We start from the raw sequence: 23,933 nt of genomic DNA, 5'->3' as shown, positions 1-23,933 counted from the left end.
GGCAGGGGTTAAGATAGACCTGTTTTCTGTAAAATGTTTAGTTTAGTGGTTGCTGCTTCTTGATCAGGTATGGGCATTGTGTTTTCCTGTCCCAGGGAGAGAAACTAAAGGTGGTTTTACTTTTGAGTTAGGATTATATTTTCCTAACACACAGTTGGAGTTATGAATCTGAGGTTAGTTTGATCTCATGTGGTCTCATTTCCCAGAGTGGAAATTGGTAGTTGGTTTTAGTGCAAAGGATAATTAAGGAAGTTGCTTTATTGTGAATGTTTGGGATTTAATGATATAATTTGTAGCTATTTCATTTTATAAACATCTTGACAAATTGTCTTCATGAAGGGGAAATGCAAGCAAAGAAGCATGGAAAAAACAAATTGTTTTCAGTAAAAGTAATTTTTGTGGAGGGACAGAGACTTTGCAGTGAAATATCTCAAACTCTAAAATCTTTCCTTAAGAACTCTGGATAATTTATAGCCGTATTTCTGTTTCAAGATGAAACTTGTCAACAGGTATTTGTTAGTCATTTAATTATTTTCAGAGTGAAAAATATCAGAAATAATTTGTAAATTTTCTGTGGCTTTATTTTTAGGATTCTGTGCAAAACTTGGAAGGTCATGTACGAGAACACGATTCATACCAGGTTTGCGTCACAGACCTGAATACCACACTGGACAATTTCTCCAAGGAATTTAACAGTTTTTCTGATAAGCCTGTGGATCAAATAGCAGTTGAGGAAAAATTGCAGAAACTGCAGGTACTAAACAGTGTTCAGACATGATACACATTTTAAAAAATCAATGTTATTACAACGTGATTAATCAGTGTCCTCTATCAGAAATTCCACTGCTATTCAGATGACTCTTAGGTAATTAATGCTGTGACCAGTCATAATAAATGAGTATGTCCTTCTTTAGTGTACAAATTAATTTATAATTTAAATTAACCATTACATGGTACGCCCTCAGAGACAGTTTTGCCCTCTAGACTGTAGGACCTTGAAAGGCCTGTTTGTTACTCCTTTAGTAACTTCAAAACCTATCCTAATACTTGGCTGTTAATTGGATGAATGAATGGATGAGTGAATGCTTCTTGTGTAACCCATTAGGATAATGACTGATAAATCATACATAGTTCACCTAGATTTATTCTGTTTCAAAGTAGCTGCTGCAGTACATCAAATTCCTTTTGAGTCTAGGGTTTTAAAATCAGTCATCTTGTTTTTTTATGTATTTACTAAATATTGATTGAGCTTCTGCTATATTTAAGATAGTACACTAGATAGATTAATTTCTCATCAACGCCAAGTTTTGCTCTGAATTGTAAATATTAGCATTAGATTCAGGTAGGTACATTCCAAATGATTCTTCTATTCTTTTTAATACTTTGCACATAGTAGGCACCTATTATTTAGTGTTTTGATTATATGACAAAGATGTATCTTGAACAAAACATACACATTCAACGAATATCTATTGATTGCCTCCTGTGTTCTAAGAACTGTGCTGCTATAATTTTCTAAATTGCTTGTTGCAAACTTTCTAGTATCTTAAAATACCTATTTTAGAATTTGATCCAAGATGCAACATTGGTTTAAATTTTGCCCAAGTTTCTTCTATGTGATGTGAGTTAAGTTCACATTTTCCACTGGTGAAGCAAGAGTACTCTGATTTACAGAAGTCAACTAACTTTTGTGGCAATTGAATGGAGATATAACAATCTTTTCTCCACTCACAGGAACTAGAGAATAGACTCAGTTTACAAGATGGCACATTAAAGAAGATTGTAGCTTTAGCAAAATCCATCAAGCAAAATACATCTTCAGTGGGGCAGAAGATTATTAAGGACGATATAAAATCACTTAAGTATAAACAAAAAGACTTGGAAAACAGACTTGAATCTGCTAAGCAGGAGATGGAATATTGTCTCAACAGCATTCTTAAATCAAAATGCTCATCAGAAAAGAAAGAAAAGTTTACTCTGCCAGGCAGAGAGAAGCAGGCCACTTCTGATGCGCAGGAGTCTACTCAGGAATCAGCTGCAATGGAAAAGTTGGAGGAAGACTGGGAAATAAACAAGGTAAGTGCTTGTGATTGCACTTTCAAGACAGTGAGTCTGAGAATGAAGAGGTATTTGGCTCTGAAAAGAGGGTCGTGAATCAAGCATTCTGATTTCATAATTAAATCCTCAATGTCCTGGCTATTTATGAAGCCTGCTTGTAAAAAGAGCTCTTAGAAAATTGTTCAGGATTTCAGTGGTAAAATATTACTGTTCTGTTTGTTAAAATGTCAGTCATCAATTTAGTTTTATTATCTCTCTGATAGGTAATCAGATACTGTTTCTTGGGTCAAGAGCACAAAGGCAAATTAGAAAAGGTGAAAGAAAAGAAAATGTGCTTTACCTATTTTCTCAGGAAAAAAATCCAAAGATCCCAATTTTTGGGGGGTTGATTTCATAATGAAATCAGAGACTGTTGGAAAGGATAGATCTTTTTCTTCTTATGTTAACCCTCTGTTGTTAGATCATTTAGTGTGAGGATAGCAACCTTTAGGCTCCTAGTTTTACCTGGGGAGAAGAAAGAAGAATGTTTTCTTGTTTTCACTATAAACAATCACATGGGTACATTTCTTGTGGCTCCTAAAGTGCTTTTTCATGGGTAACAGATTGAAATGTGAATCACACAAAGAGAGATTCAGTAAACTGTATTTGAGAGGATCTCCCTGGTAGGCAGCTTCTCACAGTCAGGGTCCAGTGAGACAATAGCGAAGGTAGAACATTCAGGTATGAGTTCCCATCTGCTCTTTAGGGAATAAATAATCAACAGGAATGAAGAGAATAAACATCCACTTTAATTGCCTCCCTGAAACAGAAATGTATGGAAAATTAAAGGAACCATGCAGGATTTTCTAAAAATACGTAAAACGATGTTAAATGCTGATGGAGCATCTCTCTATGAGGAAAGTGTTTCAAACAAATTCCACGGTGTTAGATATTGCAAAGGAAACGTGTCAGGCTGGGCATGGTGGCTCACATCTGTAATCCTAGCACTTTGAGAGGCCTTGGAGGATCCCTTAAGACCATGCTGGGCAATAAAGCAAGACCCATGTCTCTACCAAAAAGTAATAGTAATAACTGGGCATGATAGTGCACGTCTGCTATCCCAGCTTCTTGGGAGGCTGAGATGGGGGAACCCTTGAGTCCAGGAATTTGAGGTTATACTGAGCTGTGATTGCACCATTGTACTCTACCCTCTGCAACAGAGTGAGACCCTGTGTCTAACTTTTTTTTTCTTTTTTTTGAGACGGAGTTTCGCACTTATTGCCCAGACTGGAGTACAATGGCATGATCTCAGCTCACTGCAACCTCCACCTCCCCATAACCTCTGCTTGCCGCGTTCAAGTGATTCTCCTGCTGCAGCCTCCTGAGTAGCTGGGATTACAGGCGTGCAACCACCATGCCTGGCTAATTTTGTATTTTTGGTAGAGACAGGGTTTCTCTAATTCTTTAAAAAAGCACATATGTCTTGGAGGATTAAGGGATCACTGTGTGAGGCTCTTGATGTTTTATGTGTGAAGAAACTTTTAAAACGGTATTTAAATAGCAATAGATAGGCAAGACTTAGTGGCTCACACCAGTAATCCCAGCACTTTGCGGGTCTGAAGCAGGAATATCAGTTGAGTTTGAGATAAGTCTGGGCAGCGTAGGGAGATTCCATCTCTCCAAAAAGTTAAAAATTAGCTGGGCATGGTGGCTTGCACCTGTGGTCTCAGCTATTTAAGAGGCTGCTGAGGTGGGAGGATCGTATGAGCCCCAAAGGTTGAGGTTGCAGTGAGCCATGATTGCATCACTGCACTTCAGCCTGGGCAACAGAGCAACACCCTGTCTCTAATGAAATAAAGTGATAAAGTCAAAAAGGAAAAATACCTGAGTGTTTTTTATGAGATAGGTTGTACAAGAGGGCACTGTCCTAACAGATGATCTTGCTAAAGGGAGTTACTTGCCTAACAACTTTTAAACTAACTTCCCAGATGCATTTTGACTGTGAACTCCCAAAATTCAATAGAGTATGTTGAGAACTATATAAAGATCGTAATCTAAAAATAAGAATTGTTTTTGCCCAGGCTCACAGCCGTAATGTCAGCACTTGGGGAGGCCGAGATGGGTAGATTGCTTTAGCCCAGGAGTTCGAGACCAGCCTGGCCAACATGGTGAAACTCAATCTCTACAAAAAAAATACAGAAATTAGCCGAAGGTGGTGACACGTGCCTGTAGTCCCAGCTACTTGGGAGGTTGAGGTAGAATTACTGAGCCCAGGAGGTTGAGACTGTAGTGAGCTGAGATTGTGCCACTGCACTTCAGCCTGGGTGACAAAGCAAGACCCTGTCTGAAAATAAAATAAAAATTTAAAAATGTTTAGAAATTTATTTATTTATTTATTTTTGAGACAGAGTTTCACTCTGTCGCTCAGGCTGGAGTGCAGTGGCATGACCTCGACTCACTGCAACCTCGGCCTCCCAGGTTCAAGCAATCCTCCTGCCTCAGCCTCCCAAGTAGCTGGGACTACAGGCCCATGCCACCACCTCTGGCTAATTTTTGGTATTTTTAGTAGAGACGGTTTCACCATGTTAGCCAGGATGGTCTTGATCTCCTTACCTCATGATCCGCCCGCCCCAGCCTCCCGAAGTGCTGGGATTACAGGTGTGAGCCACTGTACCCGGTCTAAAAATTTATTAAGCTTTAACTTTGAATTATAAGAGTTACTGAATTATAACCTCGAATTATAAGAGTTCATGATACAAATGTATTTGACTTTTACTTAACCTTGAATGATAAGAATTATTGATAGTTGGTGATACTTCATTTAAATGATTTTTTTTTTCAGGGCAATTGAAGGAATTGAAGTCCTCAAATAATTTTCACAAGTCTGGATACAGATAACTAGTTTTTATCCTCTAGCAACATTTTGTTTCTTTCTCTTTTGTAACATGGCTATTTTTCTGTATCTGTGTGGCTTATTTTCTCTGAGTACTGGCTGTGTTTACTTTTATGTAATATTAGCGTATATAATATTATATAACAGTCCATGAAGGTCAGGAGCAGTTTTAAGGTTGAACAACTAGCAAAAGAGATCAGATTTATGCTTAGACAAATAAAGTACATGTATAATGTGACAAATGACATAACTGTGTAAATGACTTAAGCTTGATTCTCAATATAATGAATACATAGAACACATAAAGGCATAGTTTACTGAATTATACATTTGATTAATGTAAATTCATTGTGATAGTGAAAATAAGCACTTCAGTCGTTAAAAGCACTTCTTAAGACCTATTTTGTGCTAGTCATTCTGCTAGAATATGAGGATATAATTAACACAGCTTAAAATCTAGCACAAATAGCTAATTAATACTCACTTCACGTGCCTTTTTTGGAATCCAGAGAGGCTTTTTATCAGATTATTTTAATAGTCTCCAGAAGACTTTTTAACAAGTTTTTATTTCTTGTACTTTTTCTTAAATGTCATTAATCTTAGAGTTTTGTTGAAAGTGTGATTGCAGTTTTCAAAACTTGCCGTCATAGCAAGTATATATTTGAATCCATTGCCAAGAATTTCATTTCAGATGAATTTCAGGTGATTCTGTAGATCTGGACCTTTGGTTGATCTTTTCTTTGTTATTGGAAATGTTCAGGCAGACCTAGAAGCAAAAGAAGTTGCAAAATTCAGTGTGACGGGTGTCTGTGCTTATGATTCAGTACCATTCCGCATATTGTTATAGATGCAAATTTCTTACATGTGAATAGGCAAAACGACCTTCCATTTCCTTCTTTCTATCTAGGTTAAGTGAGGCAACAGATTAGGATATGGTAAAAAGTGAAGACTATCTAATGTCTTAAGATTTTATGTGCCCAAAAAGGGAAATGATAAAGAGGAAAAACAGGGAAACTCATACATTTCTAATTTATTATTTTTTTTCTAAAAAAGCATAATGCAGCATTACATCTTAACTGATATCAAATGATCTTTCTTGCCCCATCCTTCCAGAATAGCAGCCTACGTGACATAATTGCTATTTAAAACTCAAATCCTTTTATCTGTAATTACTTCTTTAATTTCCTTATCATTGGCATAATTGTTGGCATTTATGAATTGTTTTTTGTTCTATTCAGAAGTTTCTGAGCATTTCTAATTTGATGTTTAGGAAGGCATTTGTAGATAAATCTTGGAAGGTAGATGATCACGCATACAGGCAAAATGTGCAAGGCTCTAGCTGTGGGTGAGTGAGCCGGAACAAAGCCTGGAGTCAGAACTTGAATGAGAAGGAACCTACTTACTGGAGAGTTTTCAATCCTGGGATGAATTATGTTTATTTCTGGCGTTGTTTATCCTGTTAACTCAATAGAAAAAAAAAAAAGTTGTAACAGAGCACATAGTTGGGCTGTGTGTCAACTATAGTGTCCTACTTTGCCCTTTCTGGCCAATATGCAAATTTTGCATCTTACTTCAGAAGTATTTTCACAATCCAAAATTTATTCCTTAATGGGATAACCAACTTACATAGTGCATGTATTTTGCCATCTATAGACAATGTGCTTTTGAGAACATGCTCCAAAGTTGTAAAATCTCAGGCTGACAGAGACCTTAGAAATTGTCTAACCTATCCCTTGTATTTCAGGTGAGGGAATTGAAGTCCAGCAGAGCTGGGACTAGAACCTAATCATCTTTTATTTATTTATTTATTTTTTGAATTTTAGAGACAGGGTCAGCTCTGTCACCCAGGCTGGAGCGTAGGGATAGTATAGTCATAGCTTACTGCAGCCTTGAGTTCCTAGCCTTATGCCATCCTCCTGCCTTAGCCTCCTGAGTAGCTAGGACTACAGGTGTGTACCACAATGCCCAGCTATTGTTTGTATTTTTGGTAGAGATGGGGTTTCGCCATGTTTCCCAGGCTGGTCTCAAACTCCTGGGCTAAGGCAATCCTCCCTCCCATCTTGGCCTCCCAAAGTGCTGGAATTACAGGTGTGAACCACCACACCTGGCCACTATGTTTCTATCATTCTTTACAGATGTCTGGTCAACAACTGCTAGATTGACAGGTCCTCAGTTTCTTTCCATTTTACTCTATAACCCATACATTAAGACAATTAAAAAAAATTTTTTTTTCCCTGTCACCCACAGACCAAAGACAAGCATATTATTAATATTTGGAAATAGAAGACTAAATAAAATTCTAGTTTAAATCCTCTGGTTTGAATTCATCTGTACATCTACTCAGTTTAAATTTATTGAGTAGGCAATGAGGATTTGTACGTAGACATGGTCTCTGTTCTCATAGAGTTTCTAGTCTAGATGGGGGGGATACACATTAATCAACTGATTCTAGCAATGAGAATCTAATTACAGGAGCCAGAGGAAGGAACCCAGTTCCATGATAGTCTTTAACCAAGGAATCTGACCTAAACTGTAGTGTCAGAGAGAGCTCCCAGGAAGCAACATTAGAATGGAGACTGGAAGTGTCAGTTGGAGTTAGTGAGCTCAGGTCTGGGTATGGGGAGCGTTTTTGACAGAAATGTTATTTCCTCCTGTGGTGGGAAAGAGCATGAGGAGTTTCAGAAGCAGACTCAGGGCACGGCTGCAACACAGGAGGCAGGTGGCAGAGGAGAGTGACATAGATGAGGCCTGAGAGGTAGGTGTGGCTAACTGTGCCTTATGAGTCACATTAACATTTTAGATGTTATACTAAGAAATGGGCAGCCTCTGAGATTATGTTGATCTGGCTTTTGGGTTTGCCTCTAGCGGTGATGTATGCTTATGCAAAGAGTTGTTTTTCACTGCTTTATATTGTAAAGCTTTAGAGAAAAAAGAAATACGTCATTCAGAGCTGGCATAACACTCTGCCCCACTGTTGCCAGGTTACAAGTATTGGATTTAGGTTTCTGCCTGTCACAAAGTTACCATAGCCATGGGCCATAGCCCCTGAAAAGGAAAAGGGATAGTCAAGCTGTGACTGACTTGCCTCTTGTGACTGTCCTAACATGTTTGCCAAGTTGGAGTCCATGCTCGGTCATTTAGAGCTCAGTATTTGTAATGCTGAAGGGGAATGTTTACTTTGTGACTCGGGATGTAAAGATGAAACTGTCATGGTCCTGCCCTTAGGAAGAATTGATGATATTCTTATCACCTCCTATTCTTTTTCAAACAGACCCAAATGAAAGTAAAGGTATGTGTTTGAAAAAAAGCAACATTTAAAAAAAAAAAAAAGAGTAAACGTTACTGGCAATATAACCCAACCATGCTTTGATAGAATGGTCATTTTCCACTTTAAATTTATTATTAACTTTGAACATTTTATTTATGCTCAGAAGCTCAGTATGTATGCCTTAGTACACTGTTTAAAATTGTACTTTGTCTTGAATTTATGCTAACCATAATTTCTTTTTTTTTTTTTTTTTTAGACGGAGTTTTGCTTTTGTTTCCCAGGCTGGGGTGCAATGGCGCGGTCTCGGCTTACTGCAACCTCCGCCTCCTGGGTTCAGGCAATTCTCCTGCCTCAGCCTCCTGAGTAGCTGGGATTACAGGCATGTGCCACCATGCCCAGCTAATTTTTTGTATTTTTAGTAGAGACGGGGTTTCACCGTGTTGACCAGGATGGTCTCGATTTCTTGACCTCGTGATCCGTCCGCCTCGGCCTCCCAAAGTGCTGGGATTACAGGCTTGAGCCACCGCGCCCGGCCATAATTTCTTTTTTAAATAGAGAAAATTCATGAGTAGGGGAGAAAGGAAAGAATTAGATGTCCAGGGACTTAGAATTTGTAGGGGCTCAATGAGAGTCTGTGCATTGGTAGATATTCCACAATAGACACGGGTCCTTGAAAATCTTGTACCTTTGGGGGAAAATAGACCAAGAAAATCTCAAGCCAGAGAGAGGTCTAGGAAGCTTCGTTTTCCAGTTACAAATGGAAATAAGAGGTCTTGCATGAGAAACCTAAACCAACCCCATGCAGGTTTTGAGTTAAATTTACGCTATAATTGCATTGTGGAGCAGGTCTAGCCAAGAAATTAACATGAAAATCAGTCTCTAATCTGTCCGTCTATCTACCTACCAGTCAGGCCAAAGAGATTCCCACAAGTAGGTCAAAAAAAGAAAATTCTGTTAACAAAGAATTAGTAAGAATGAATGAATGAATAAATAAATAACACAGAGGAACACTCTACCACAAGGAGGAGTACTCATCCCATCAAACGAGAGAATACACTAAGAAAGTGAGATAATGCAGCAAAATGAAAGATATTTTACCATAACATGTTTAAATTGATTAGTTATTTAAAAAGAAGAAACTGGAATCACAAGGAAAGAATACAGTACTTTGAGAACAAAAGGACAGATTTGAAAAAGAATCATAAGGGACTTTAACAAAACAAGTCATTAAGTGCCCATTGCTTTGGTCAAATTAAGCAGCAAATTTGACATAGTCTGAAGAGACTTAGAATATATGACTAAGAAAATTATCACCAAATCCAACATCTGTAAAGAGATGTACCCCCTACTGTAGAGGTGAGGTTTAAAAAAACAGAAAATAGGAAGGAGTTTTAAGAGAGCCAGGAGTTTTAAGAGAGTCCTGCAGTGATCGAACACATTTCTGATAAGAGCTTTAGGAGGAGAGAATAGAGAGATTGGAGGAAAGGCAAAACTTCAAATTTTCCAAAATTGAGAAAAAATATGAATCTTGTTTCAGGAAGTACAGAGAGCCTTGAACAGACTAAATAAAAATAAATTCTGATCCAAATGCATTGTAGTTAAACTAGTAAAACACCAGAGCCAAAAAGAAGAATCTTAAAGGCAACTAGAGAAAAAAATTACCTCTAATAAAACAAGTATGTCAATAATAAATTTCTCAACATGGAAAGTAAGAGGGCAGTGCAAATAAGATCTTCAAGGAGCTGTCAACCTAGCTGAATTATCATTCTAGAATGAGGCAAAATACATTTTCAGACAAAGACTGAAAGTTTACCTATCTCAAACTTCAAACAAAAATATGCTAGAGAAAAGCTTAAATGTGAAGAGATAAACTTTAAATCTTTACAAGTGAATATAAAAGAACGGTTTTTGTAATCTTAGGGCATAGAAAACTTTCTTAAACAGGCCCTAAAGCCAGAAGCCTAAACAGGAAAAGAGAGATAAATTCTGACTAGATTAAAATAGTAACCTCCTGTTCAACAAAAGACATCATACATAAAGTTTAAAGACAATCTACTGAAAGATAATGACAATGCATATAACTATTAGAAGATTTACATCCAGAATACAAAAAAAGCCAAAAGGCAGGACTCGCATGTCCAGTGAACATGTGAAGAGTAGCTCAGGCCAGGCGCTCTGGCTCATGCCTGTAATCCCAGCACTTTTGGAGGTTGAGGCCGAAGGATTACTTGAGCCCAGGAGTTCAAGACCAGCCTGAGTAGCATGGAAGACCCCATCTCTAATTTAAAATTAGCTGGATGTGGTGGTGTAGGTCTATAGTCCCTTGGGAGACTGAAGCAGAAGGATCACTTGAACCCAGGAGATTGAGGCTGTAGTGAGCCATGTTCACACCATTGCACTTAAAAAAAAAAAAAAAAGGAAATATGAACTCTTTCACTATGCTGGTAGGAACATAAATAGTAATTCAGTGTGGAGAATAAATCAGTAACTATCTACTGAGAGTCAAAGGAAGCACACTACTAGCAGTAATTTTAGCTCTATGTAGATATCCTAAGGAACTCCACACATGCACAAGAGGAACTGTACAAGGGTATATATCACAGCAGTATCTGTTACATGAAAAGGTGGAAACAATGTTGTCCACAGTAGTCTAACATGAAAAATTCATTTCCATTCATTCAGTGTAATGAGCTAGATTTACATCTATTAACATGGGTAAACCTCCAAACATACTGCTGAGTGGCAAAAAACAACAAGTTATGACATGATACATCCATGATTCTATTTCAGTAAGAATTAAAACACATAAAGCAATGTTATATGAATACTAACATAAGTAGTGAAAGCATAAAAGTGTGTGTGCAGACTTTAGAACATTGGTTGGTTTTGGAGAGGAATAGTTGAAAAGGGATAGAGGTTGGGTTTTCAATTACCTTTTTAATACAGAAAATTATATCACTTTAAATTTCTGTGGTCAGTAATGTATGTCTGTTATTGATATGGTTTGGTTGTGTCCTCACCCAAATTTCATTCTGAATTGGAGCTTCCACAATTCCCATGTGTTGTGGGAGGAACCTGGTGGGAGGTGATTGAATTATGGGGGTGGGTTTTTTCCTGTGCTGTTCTCATGATAGTGAATGAGTCTAATGAAATCTGATGGTTTTGAAAAATGGGCGTTTGCCTGCACCCCTCTTTTTGCCTGCTGCCATCCATGTAAGATGTGACTTACTTCTCCTTGTAATTCCAATTAAACCTTTCTTTTGTCAATTGCTCAGTCTCGAGTTTGTCTTTATCAGCAGCCTGAAAACTGATTCTGAAAATTAGTACCAGTAGAGTGGGGTATTGCTTAAAAGATACCCGAAAATATGGAAGCAGCTTTGGAACTGGGTGACAGGTAGAGATTGGAACAGTTTTGAGGGCTCAGAAGAAAACATGAAAGTGTGGGAAAGTTTGGAACTTCCCAGAGACTTGTTGAATGGTTTTGACTAAAAGCCTGATAGCAATATGAACAATAAGTTCCAGGCTGAGGTGGCCTCGGATGGAGATGAGGAACTTGTTGGGAACTGGAGCAAAGGTGACTCTTGTGTTTTAGCAAAGAGACCGATGGCATTTTGTCCCTGCCCTAGAGATTTGTGAAACTTTGAACTTGAGAGAGATGATTTAGGGCATCTGATGGAAGAAATTTCTAAGCAGCAAAGCATTCAAGAGGTGACTTGGGTGTTGTTAGGGGCATTCAGTTTTATAAGGGAAGCAGAGCATAAAAGTTAGGAAAATTTTAAATTTGACAATGTGATAGAAAAGAAAAAAAAAAAAAACATTTTCTGAGGAGGAATTCAAGCCCGCTGAGGAAATTTGCATAACGAATCAATAGCCCAATGTTAATCCTCAAGACGATGTCTTCACAGCAGCCCCTCTCATCACAGGCCCAGAGGCCTAGGGGAAAAAAAAAACTGGTTGTGTGGGCTGGGCCCAGAATCCCTGTGCTGTGTGCAGTCTAGGGACTGGGTACTCTGCATCTCAGCTGCTCCATCCTTGACTACAAGGAGCCAAGGTACAACTCAGGCTGTGGCTTCAGAGTGTGTAAGCATCAAGCCTAGACAGCTTCCATGTTGTGTTGAGCCTTTGGGGGCACAGAAGTGAATAATTGAGGTTTGTGAACCTCTGCCTAGATTTCAGAAGATGTATGAAAACACCTGGATGCCAAGGCAGAAGTTTGCTGCAGGGGCGGGGCCCTCACAGAGAACCTCTGCTAGGGAAGTAGGAAGTGAAATGCGGTATTGGACTCTCCACACAGAGTCCCTGCTGGGGCACTGCCTGGTGGAGTGGTGAGAAGAGGGCCACTGTCCTCCAGACCGAAGAATGGTAGATCCACCGACAGCTCGCACCGCTTGCCTGGAAAATCTACAGGCACTCAATGCTGGCCGGAGAAAACAGCTGGGAGGGAGGCTGTACCCTGGAAAGCCATTGCAACAGAGCTGCCCAAGACAATGGGAACCCACCCCTTGCATGGATGTGAGACCTGGAGTCAAAGGAGATCATTTTGGAGCTTTAAAATTTGACTGCACTGCTGAATTTCGGACTTGCGTGGGCCCTGTAACCCCTTTGTTTTGGCCGATTTCTCCCATTTGGAATGGCTGTATTTATCCAATACCTGTTCCCTTATTGTATCTAGAAAGTAACTCGCTTGCTTTTGATTTTATAGGCTCTAGGCAGAATGGACTTGCTTTGTCTCAGATAAAGACACTTTGTACTGTGGACTTTTGGGTTAATGCTGAAATGAGTTAAGGTTTTTGGAGACTGTTGGGAAGACATGATTGGTTTTGAAATATGATGATATAAGATTTAGAGGGACCAGGGCAAAATGATATGGTTTGGCTGTGTCCCCACCCAAATCTCATCTTGAATTGTAACTCCCACAATTTCCATGTGTTGTGGAAAGAACCCAACTGAAGATGATTGAATTATGAGGGCAGGTCTTTCTTGGGCTGTTCTTGTGATAGTGAGTCTCATGAAATCTGATGGTTTTTTTTAAAATGAGAGTTTTTCTACACAACCTCTTTCTCTTTGCCTGCTGCTATCCACATAAGATGTGACTTTTTCCTCCTTGCCTTCCACCATAATTGTGAGGCTTCCATAGCCATGTGGAACTGTAAGCCCAATTAAACCTCTCCTTTGTAAATTGCCCAGTCTCAGGTATGTCTTTACCAGCAGTGTGAAAATGGACTGATAGAGCTATATTTTATTCTTTTAAGTTCATATGAAATATTTTATATTTTAAAATAAAATGTTTCAAATGAGCCTGCAAAGTAAAGATTAAATGGAGCACAGGGTGGTGAGCAAAGGACACCTGTTGTTAAAAGAATCCATCATTCCGGGAGCCTATCAGGACCTGGGGTCTGTTCTAACCTCCCTGCCACAAGCAAAGAAATGTTTCCTTTTATATTTGAAATACTAGTCTGAGGGATTCTGTTGGCTTTTCTGCCAAGTTAGAAACATGGCTTTGGGGGTTAGTAAACAATTGATCTTTTGGAGATAATTTCAGGTTTTTGAGAATTCTTTTTCTGACTACTAAAGGCAGTCATTAGAAATGTTGCTTTTTCTCTGTGTAACCATAATCCTAAGGCACTGGATCATCAGATAAGAGAGACCAAGGAAGGGTTCCACAATCTTACTAGATGGTCAGCAACAGATGAAATGTTCTTCAGGTCCAGTATCCAGGCCTTTAGTGCATGCACTCTTGGGCCCCAGCCGTATTTCTGGGGGGTCCTCTAAGAAATAGTAACCACCAGATAGAAAGGAGACAGCTGTCTAGCTCATATGATGGTGGCTCATAGGCAGAAAGCACGACTGGCCAGTGAAGCCTGAGGTGTGGCACCTCTCTTTCTTCTCAGAGTCTTCTTGGATCTTTCTCCTGTGAGGTGCTACGACCCTTGGTGTAGATTTTCACCACAGTTTGCATGAATACATTGTTGGAACTGGAGGAAATTTGCAAAGTTATTTCAGTCATTTGTAGCCTTTTAGAAGTGACTCATGCGAAATGCCAATTAAGTACTTCACAACCAGTAATCCTGGACAGCTGACTTATCTTTCCAGTTAGAACTGGTGAAGCTCCAGACAGGATTTGCTTTATTTAAATGAACTTCAAATTTTAGAATAGTTTTACAGTTACAGAGAAGTTGCAGAGATAATACAAAAAGTTCCTTTATGCCCCTGCACCCAGTTTCCCCTATCGTTAACATCTTATATTACTATCTAGACAGTATTTTTAAGACAAGAATTTCTACCTTGTTTGGGTATGTGGTCATGTTTTATTCACAGATTTCATACCTCAAAGATTCCACAAACATGAAAGTATGTAGCACAATTAAATGATTTTTCATTTATAAAGTAACCTGAAAATAAAAACAAGTACCTTAGCAAAACAGTTAAAATTGCTGTCATGGTGCTTGGTATATCTCAGGGCTCCACAAATATTTATTGAAAGAATGAGCAAGGGAATGCATTGTCTCTCTGTGTCCTACTGAGAACCTCAAGTTCTTAAAACTTTCAGAAAAGGTCAAATTATCTCATATATAACTTGTTCTGTCTTACTGAGGTTTGAATTCTTACTACGGATTGACTTAAGACATAATTTATCCTTTCTTTTTTTTTGAAATAAAAATGTTTTTGAGACAGGGTCTCACTGTCACCTAAGCTGGAGTGCAGTGGCGCAATCATGGCTCACTATAGCCCCAGCCTCCTGGGCTCAAGTGATCCTCCTACCTCAGCCTCCTGAGTAGCTGCGATTATGGGAGCATGCTACCACACTGAGCTAATTTTTGTGTTTTTTGTACAGATGGGTTTTCACCATTTTGCCCATGGTGAACTCCTGAGATCAAGCATTCCACCTATTTCAGCCTCCCAAAGTGCTGGGTTACAGGCATAAGCCGCTGCACCTAGCCAATTTATTCTTATTGATGTAGGATTTTTCTCAGCCTCTTAACCATGCTCATAAAAGGGGTGCCCTGTTGACTTGGCTCCCTGCAGGAGGGAGCATGTGAGCAAGTGAGCATAGGATATAGCCAGCTACTCTGTGTGCCAAGACAGGAACAAGTTCTGTGCAGCGCCTGCAGCCAGACTAGGCTTGTCGCCTTTAGGGGAATGTGGCGGTGCCTGGCTGAGGGTGCCCGTGACCCTGAAGCCCTAGAGGGGGTGTTACAGCCCTCCTTTAGTTCTGCTGTCCGCAGATGGCGGTGTGTTAGTAGTTCATTTGGCTCCTTGCCTCGTTGTGTGGGGCAGCTGCCCTCTGCCAGCAAAGGCAAAGGACTGGTGTAACAGCTTTTCTGGGTACCTACATTTGGTAGGTCCTGAGCTCTTATCCAGCATCCAAGAAGAATGAGGTCACGTGGACAATTGAAAATGATGAAGGCAAAGAATTTTATTGAGTGATGAAAATGGCTTTCAGCAGGGAGGGGAGCTGGAGAGGAGACAGGAAGGGCAGATTGTTTTCCCTGAAATCAGGTATTCTCTTCCCTGAAATCAGGCCATCTCCTCCTCTACTGATTGAGTCTGGGGTCTTTATAGTCATGAGATAGGGAGTGCGTGCTGATTGGTTTGTAATTATCCAAAAAAGTTTAAAGTGAAGACACCATTCAAAGGTGAGCATAAAAGTGTGGAAAACCAATTAGGAAAGGGTAGGTATATGTAAAATAGGGGAAGTCTGGGGATCAGTCAGAGGAAGGTGTGCCAAACAGTAAGACAAGTTATCAGTCCGGTCGTAGGAATTAACTTGCAGCTTGGCTTTCAGGCTTTAAATTGTCTTTGGCATGGAGGCTGGGTTTCACTTGGGACCTGCTCCTATCTGCCTAGGCATTTGGCTGCCTCCTGTTGCTATAATTAATATCATGAATCCTTGGTGTTACCTCCATCTAGCCACTTATTTTAATCTACCAGTAGGTAACAATAAATGCCTGTTATTTGCCCTGCCCACTGTATCCTGGTGAACACTAAAGCATAGACTTTTGTTTTTTTTTTTTTTAAATATCATTTTTCTGTCTTTAAGACTATATATTTTGCTTCAATATGCATTTGAGCTATGCTATATCCTATACTACTTTGTCAAAAAAGGTTTCATCTTGGGGTAATACCGACATAGGCGTATTGTATGAAAAAATCATCTTTTGTAGTGCCCGAATACACTTCTAAAGTCTATAATCCAAGTAAATAGAAGAAACTGGAATGTTTTTGTCAAGAAAAGTAAAAATTATTTATTTGGAAAGTAGACTATTCAGCAATTAATCTTTTTATATTTTCAGGATTCAGCTGTGGAAATGGTTATGTCAAAACAACTTTCTCTCAGTGTTCAAGAAAGCATGAAAAACACTGAAGATGAGCAGAAAGTCAATGAGCTGCAAAATCAACCTTTAGAATTAGATATTATGTTAAGAAATGAACAATTAGAAGAAATAAAGGTATGGAAACCTGAAAAACACTGACTGGATGATTGCATCATTTATCCATTGCAATACAATATATTTTAATTGCCAAAATCTTGCTTGTACAGAGTGAAAAGTCTTATTTAACCTTTGCCTGATGATGAATTTGGTAACTGTATAATTATGTATGAAGTAAGTTGTATAAATCTTTCCATTTAGAAAGTAGAAGAGTTTAATGAACATTAGTCTTCTTTCTATTTCACAAAGTTCCTAAAAACTTAGTGACAAAATTTGGAGATATTGACTTGCCATCATTCCTTTTGTTAGTCATATATATTCTTCTGATTCTGACAAATGTATTTCTCCTAACAATCAGTGTTATGAGCATCCTCCTCTTTTGTTTTTACATCTGTGTTTACATAGTTAGGTTTATGTATTTATATGCTTCCAGCTGTATAAAGTCATCAAAAAATACAACATATGGCCATGTTCTAAAAAGCGAAATTGTGGCCAGGCATGGTGGCTCATGTCTGCTATACCAGCACTTTGGGAGGCTGAGGTGGGAGGATTGCCTGAGTCTAGCAGCTGGAGACCAGCCTGGACAACATTGTGAAACCCCATCTCCATCAAAAAAAATTACAAAAATTACTTAGGTGAGATGGCATTTGCCTGTAGTGTCAGCTACTCAGTAGGCTGAGATAGGAGGATCACTTGAACCCAGGAGTTCAAGGTTGCAGTGAGCTGTAATTATGCCACTGCACTCCAGCCTAGATGACAGAGCAAGATCCTGTCTCTAAAAAAAAAAAAAAACCAAAAGGAAACTATAAACCATCCGTACAATTTTAGCCAAGTTTCCACAACAGTAAACATGCATCTAAAATAAAAATAAGATGAATCTTCCTTTAGATATTGCAGAGCCCTTTAAGAGAGTAGAGTGATCTAATTGACATTAAATGCTGGACCAATGGTGATTTTTTTTTTGGGAAGAAAAACCTTTTTTTTTTTTTGAGACGGAGTTTTGCTCTTGTTACCCAGGCTGGAGTGTAATGGCGCGATCTCGGCTCACCGCAACCTCCGCCTCCTGGGTTCAGGCAATTCCCCTGCCTCAGCCTCCTGAGTAGCTGGGATTACAGGCACGTGCCACCATGCCCAGCTAATTTTTTGTATTTTTAGTAGAGACGGGGTTTCACCACGTTGACCAGGATGGTCTCGATCTCTTGACCTCGTGATCCGCCCGCCTCGGCCTCCCAAAGTGCTGGGATTACAGGCGTAAGCCACCGCACCCGGCCCAAGAAAAACCTTTTAAATGTTAGGGATATGGTGGCTCATGCCTGTCATCCTAGTCCTTTGGGAGGCTAAGGCAGGAAGATTGCTTGAGACCAGGAGTTCGAGACCAGCCTAGGCAACATAGCAAGACTCTCAGCTCTACAAAAATAAAAATAAAAAAGTTATCTGGGTGTGGTGGCATGCATCTGTAGTCCTAGCTACCTAAGAGGCTGAGGTAGGAGACCTAAGCCCAAGAATTTGAGGTTACAGAGCTATGATTGCACCCTGCATCCTATCCTGGGTGACAAAATAATAATAATTTTAAAAGTTACAACTGTGGTTACCCTATGTGCAAATGAAATATGTAAAACCTCTTCTTGACAAAAGAGTGTGTTATCTCAAAGAAAGAGGGAAGAAGATGAATGAAATAATGCATAAGTAAGTGAGTGTTTATTGACTGATTTGCATGACTTATTTTTAGGAATTATATACCCAGTTGGAAGCAAAGAAAGCAGCCCTTGAGCCACTGGAACAAACGGAATGTCTCAGCAAAACAGAAACTGGGGCCTTGAGTCTCCACAATGCAGGATATTCAGCACAGCACTTGGACAATTTGCTTCAGGCACTTATTACTTTGAAGAAAAACAAAGAAAGCCAATATTGTCTCCTCAGAGATTTTCAGGAACACCTTGCTGCAGTTGAATCCTCAATGAAAGCCTTGTTGACAGACAAGGAAAGCCTAAAAGTGTAAGTGTAAGAATTTAGGACTTGCATTCGTTTTATTCAAGCACAATCATCTACCACTTTGGACAGGCCCAGAGTTTTAAGAGTTTATATTGTGAAAGGGTATTCTGACTTTAAAACTACAATATTGAAATTTATTTCATATGTATGCTGTCTTTTTTTGGGCTGCTGTAACAAAATACTGCAGACTAGGTGGCTTATAAAAAACAGAAAATTATTTCTTACTGTTCTGGAGGGTGGGAAGTACAAGATCAAGGCAACAGACGATTCAGTGCCTAATGAGGGCCTGCTCTCTAGTTCACAGATGGCACATCTTAGCTGTGGCCTCATATGTAGCAAGAGCAGTGCAGCTCTCTGGAGTCGCTTTTATAAGGGCTCTACTCTTACTCATAGGAGCTTCACCCTCATGACCTAATCATTCCCCGAACATCCTAATTCTTAGTGCCATTACATTGGTGATTAAGTTTCAAAATATTAATTTTAAGGGACATACATTCAGACCATAGCAGAAGCCATTTAAGGAAACTGTTGGTTTAATGCAAAAAAAAAAAATTTATATTATTGCATATGTTTTACATAGTAATTTATGAAACAATTCAGACTGTAAATATCTACAAAATAGATTTACAATCTATGGAATTCAGTATTATTTTTGTCAAGAATTTCTTCTAAACTGGGCAGGGGAGAGAAACATATAATTGTTTAGTATCAGCATAATTAAATAGTTTGGTATATATTCAATGCATATGTATTGCAATGTTTTCTTTTAAAATTTATGCACTCCTTTTGGCTATGAAAATGATGGCAAATGGTATTAGATGGAGTCTTAATATGTAAATATTTTCTCATTATTAAAAAAGTTTATTTTAGGCCAGACATGGTTGCTCACACCTGTAATCCCAGCACTTAGGGAGGCTGAGGCAGGTGGATCACTTGGGGTCAGGAGTTTGAGACCAGCTTGGCCAACATGGTGAAACCCTGTCTCTACTAAAAATACAGAAAAAATTAGTCAGGCATCATGGCACACACCTGTAATTCTAGCTATTCAGGAGGCTAAGGCAGGAGAATCACTTGAACCTGGGAGGCAGAGGTTGCAGTGCGCTGAGATCACCCCACTGCATTCCAGCCTAGGTGACAGAGCGAGGCTCTGTCTTAAAAAAAAAAGTTTATGTTATACTTAGATCTAAATGGGGTTTGCTTTCAGTAATATCCCTTAAGGAAACAATTTAGTTTAGCTTGATGATTGCAGCTTTTTAGTCAGTGTCTTTCCCTTTGTTGGAAAGATGACAAAGTGGTTGGATATTATGGTAATATCTCTCAGACCTGGACTAACCTTTATACAAGTACTTTACAGTTTACAAAATATTTTTATGTACATTCTTCCCTTCACTTTTCGTTTTTTCCTATGGTTATTCATTTTTATGATACTCCTTTTCTTTTCTTTTTCTCACTCAAAGTAATTTATAAGTGAGTTTTCGATATTAATTGAAAGCCACAGTAAACAAGATTCTGATTTTTATTTTAAGGATAGATTTTTTTTACAGACAGCCTAATTTTTTCTTTGAATTTAGAGCAGAATTAGTTTCTTCTAATGATATTTATCCACGTTTTGATGTAGAATAAGCGTTAAATATTAACAAGCTCTGTTTCTATTCTTTTTCTAGAGGACCACTGGACAGTGTAACATATCTGGACAAAATTAAAAAATTCATAGCATCTGTAGAAAAAGAAAAAGATTCTTTAGGTAACTTGAAAATCAAATGGGAGAATTTATCAAACCATGTGACTGACATGGATAAGAAATTGTTGGAAAAACAGATTAAGCAACTTGAACATGGTTGGGAACAAGTGGAACAACAGATTCAAAAGAAGTATTCTCAGCAGGTAGTGGAATATGGCGAGTTTACATCTCTCATGAGTAAGATACGGGACACTGAGATTTCTCTACAACAACAGCAGCAGCATCTACAGTTAAGGCTGAAGTCTCCAGAAGAACAGGCAGGGAACCAAAGCATGATTGCCTTGACCACTGACCTCCAGGCTGCCAAGCATGGATTTTCTATTTTAAAGGGACAAGCTGAATTTCAGATGAAGAGGATATGGGGAGAAAAAGAAAAGAAGATTTTGGAGGATGAAATAAATAACTTGAAGAAACAATGGGAAACATTGGAGCCGTTAAACTTAAAAGCAGAAAATCAGATTAAGAAGTGTGACGTAAGGAACAAGATGAAGGAGACCATCTTATGGGCCAAGAATTTGTTGGGTGAACTTATTCCCTCCATTTCCCTTCTGCCAGATGACATTCTTTCACAGATCAGAAAATGCAAAGTGACACATGATGGCATTCTAAATAGGCAGCAGGCTGTGGAATTGTTGGCTGAAGAGGTCAAAGATAAGGTTCCTAGCCTTACAACCTGTGAGAGCAGTGATTTAAATAATACCCTAGAGGACTTACGGAATCAATACCAAATGCTGGTCTTAAAATCAACTCAAAGATCACAGCAGTTAGAATTTAAGTTGGAAGAAAGAAGTAATTTTTTTGCGATAATAAGGAAGTTTCAACTTATGGCTCAAGAAAGTGAAACACTGATAACTCCCAAGGTGGAGGCAACTACCACAGAAGCTGAACTAAAACATCACCATGTTACTTTGAAGGCATCTCAGAAGGAATTGCAAGAAATTGACAATGTAATCTCAACATATCTTCAGGAACTAACAAACATCTCTGAGGAACTAAATGTGTTTGAAAGATTATTTCTGGATGATCAATTGAAAAATCTTAAGAATAGGACCAACAGAACACAAAGATTCATTCAGAATAAATGTAATGAAGTAGAATACAAGGTAAATTTTTGCAGAGAATTCCATGAAAAAACATTAGCGCTTCAGGAGGAGGTTGACAGTATACAGCACAATGAACTACTACTTAATCAAGAAGTAAATACAGGTGTTAAAGAGGAGATCTATAATCTTAAAGACAGACTCACTGCTATTAAGTGTAGCATCTTACAGGTATTGAAACTTAAAAAAGTGTTTGACTTTATTGGACTAAACTGGGATTTTTCACAACTTGACCAATTACAGACCCAAGTATTTGAAAAAGAAAAGGAACTTGAAGAAAAAATCAAGCAGTTGGACACATTTGAGGAAGAGCATGGCAAATATCAGGCATTGCTAAGTGAAATGAGAGCTACTGATTTGCAAATTAAGAAAATGACTGAAGTAGTACTAAAAGCTCCTCATAGCTCTCCAGAAAGCAGACTGCTCAATGCACAAATTTTAAGTCAGAGAATTGAGAAAGCCAAGTGCTTATGTGAAGAGATAATAAAGAAATTAAATGATAATATGGCCTTTGATGACTCATTCAAAGAGAAAGAAATACTACAAATAAAGCTGAATGCAGAAGAAAATGATAAGTTATACAGAGTTCTCCAAAACATGGTATTAAATCTCCCACGAAAAGAAATGGATGAAAAGAATTTTCAGGACAAACTAGAAACTTCCTTTCATGTTTTAAATCAGATAAAATCTCAATTACAGCAGCCTTTACTTATAAATTTGGAAATTAAACATATTCAAAATGAAAAGGACAATTGTAAAGCATTTCAGGAGCAAGTTTGGGCAGAAGTGTGTAGTATTAGAGCTGTGACTGCTATTGAGAAGCAAAGAGAAGAAAACTCTTCAGAAGCGAGTGACGTGGAGACAAAACTACGTGACTTTGAAGATCTTCAGATGCAGCTTACCACAAGTGTTGATTTGCGCATAGTAAGTTTTAAAAATTGGGTAGTTAGTGACTGGGTGCTGGGGCTTACACCTATAATCCCAGCATTTTGGGAGGCCAAGGCGGGCGGATCACTTGAGGCCAGGAAGTAGACACCAGCCTGGCCAATGTGGCAAAACCTCATCTCTACTAAAAATATTTTAAAAATTAGCTGGTTGTGGTGGTGCATGCTTGTAATCCCAGCTACTCAGGAGGCTGAGACACAAGAATCACTTGAACCTGGGTGGCGGAATTTGTAGTGGGTCAAGATGGCGCCACCGCACTCAGCCTGGGTGACCAAACTAGAGTCTCAAAAAAATAAGTAAAATAAAATTGGACAGTTAATGCATCTGTTTTTGTTTTGTGATTTTCTGTTTTGCTGGTTAATGTCTGTAATTCTAAAGAAGCTATAGGTTCTACATGAATTTCTCTCCAGAAAGAGAGCCATTTTCAAAAATTACAGTGAACTGGTTTGTAATCTGACTCATACTGCATCTAAATGCAGTGCCTTCTAGTTTTGAAAAGGACAAACCTGACTCCTTTATCTCAGTTTTCCTTGTAGCCTCTATTGAGCTCAGAACATTAAAAAAAATTTTTTTTCTTTTTTCTTTTTAGAGGTAGTAAGATATAGTGGAAGAATTATGGTGCGAGGGAAGAACCCCAAACAATAACTAACATTTATGTAGAACTTACACTGTTGGAGACGCTGTGCTAAAAATTTCATGTTGAATTTTCATAGCCACTCTGTGAGATGGGTACTATTATTAGCCCCACTTAAAAATAATGAAATTGAAGTTTAGAAACATGAAGATTTTTCTGAGTCTTGAGAAAGTAACAGAACCAGAGCAGGAAACATCACATTAAAGCCCGTGAGCCAAATCCTTCCCCCAGTGCCTGACTTTTATAAATAAAATTTTATTGGAATATAGCCATACCCATTTGTTTTTGTGTTGACTACATTTGTTTTCATGCTATAGCAGTAGAGTTCATTGTGATTATTTGCTCACCTCTGTTGAAAAGTGACTCGAACATACTCCCTTCCCTTCCTTTTGATAGAATAGATATCTTAGGCATCATTGTAATTCACACTGTGCTCAATATAATGCCATACATAGTGTTTTCAGATTGATCACATGAAATTTGTAGGATGGGAAATTAACTCCCTTTTCTAATTTGAAGAGTTATTATGAGATACTATATTTGGAATATTTTGATAGATGTAAAGGCTATGGAAATGTAAAGTATTATGAATTCATAATACTCAAATAGTTTTGCAATAAATGAGTAATTTGAGTGCTTCTTCGCTTGAATTTTAATACAGTCTCCGGGAACAGTGTACATAAATCCCAAAAATAATAGGATTAGAACTGAACTGGAAGGGATGTTTATTTATTTCAACTATTTGTTATTTCAACGAGATGACTGAAGTCTGGAGACATTCATTCAATAATGTACCTAAACTAAAGTTAGTGGCAGAGAAATTAGTTCAAAAATATAAAATGTCTCGTGGTTTTGTTTTCTTTTCATTTGTTCGCAAATGTTGGTTAAGGT

General features: G+C 38.4%; 2 protein-coding genes across 5 annotated transcripts in view; both read left to right on the top strand.

Annotated features, from left to right (window-relative positions):
- Positions 1 to 513, top strand: part of LOC116528689 (nesprin-2-like) — a 187,489-nt gene extending 186,976 nt beyond the window's left edge. Inside the window, exon 34 of the mRNA XM_032246105.1 lies at positions 352 to 513. Within this exon, the coding sequence (XP_032101996.1) occupies positions 352 to 424 (73 nt within the window). The 3' untranslated portion in view covers positions 425 to 513. The remainder of the gene's footprint in view (positions 1 to 351) is intronic.
- SYNE2 (spectrin repeat containing nuclear envelope protein 2) overlaps positions 1 to 23,933 on the top strand; it is a 209,354-nt gene that overhangs the window by 11,984 nt on the left and 173,437 nt on the right. For all 4 annotated transcript variants that reach the window (XM_032246097.1, XM_032246096.1, XM_032246095.1 and 1 more), the window contains exons 11-15: positions 590 to 754; positions 1,735 to 2,076; positions 16,493 to 16,648; positions 18,360 to 18,625; positions 20,287 to 22,387. In XM_032246097.1, coding sequence (XP_032101988.1) covers positions 590 to 754; positions 1,735 to 2,076; positions 16,493 to 16,648; positions 18,360 to 18,625; positions 20,287 to 22,387 — 3,030 coding nt within the window. The remainder of the gene's footprint in view (positions 1 to 589; positions 755 to 1,734; positions 2,077 to 16,492; positions 16,649 to 18,359; positions 18,626 to 20,286; positions 22,388 to 23,933) is intronic.

The sequence above is a fragment of the Sapajus apella genome, unplaced genomic scaffold, assembly GCF_009761245.1.
Source record: "Sapajus apella isolate SASKATOON/1434 unplaced genomic scaffold, GSC_monkey_1.0 scaffold59, whole genome shotgun sequence".
NCBI lineage: Eukaryota > Metazoa > Chordata > Mammalia > Primates > Cebidae > Sapajus > Sapajus apella.
Note: the sequence above shows the minus strand (reverse complement) of the source record. Positions and strands in the feature narration are given on the sequence as shown.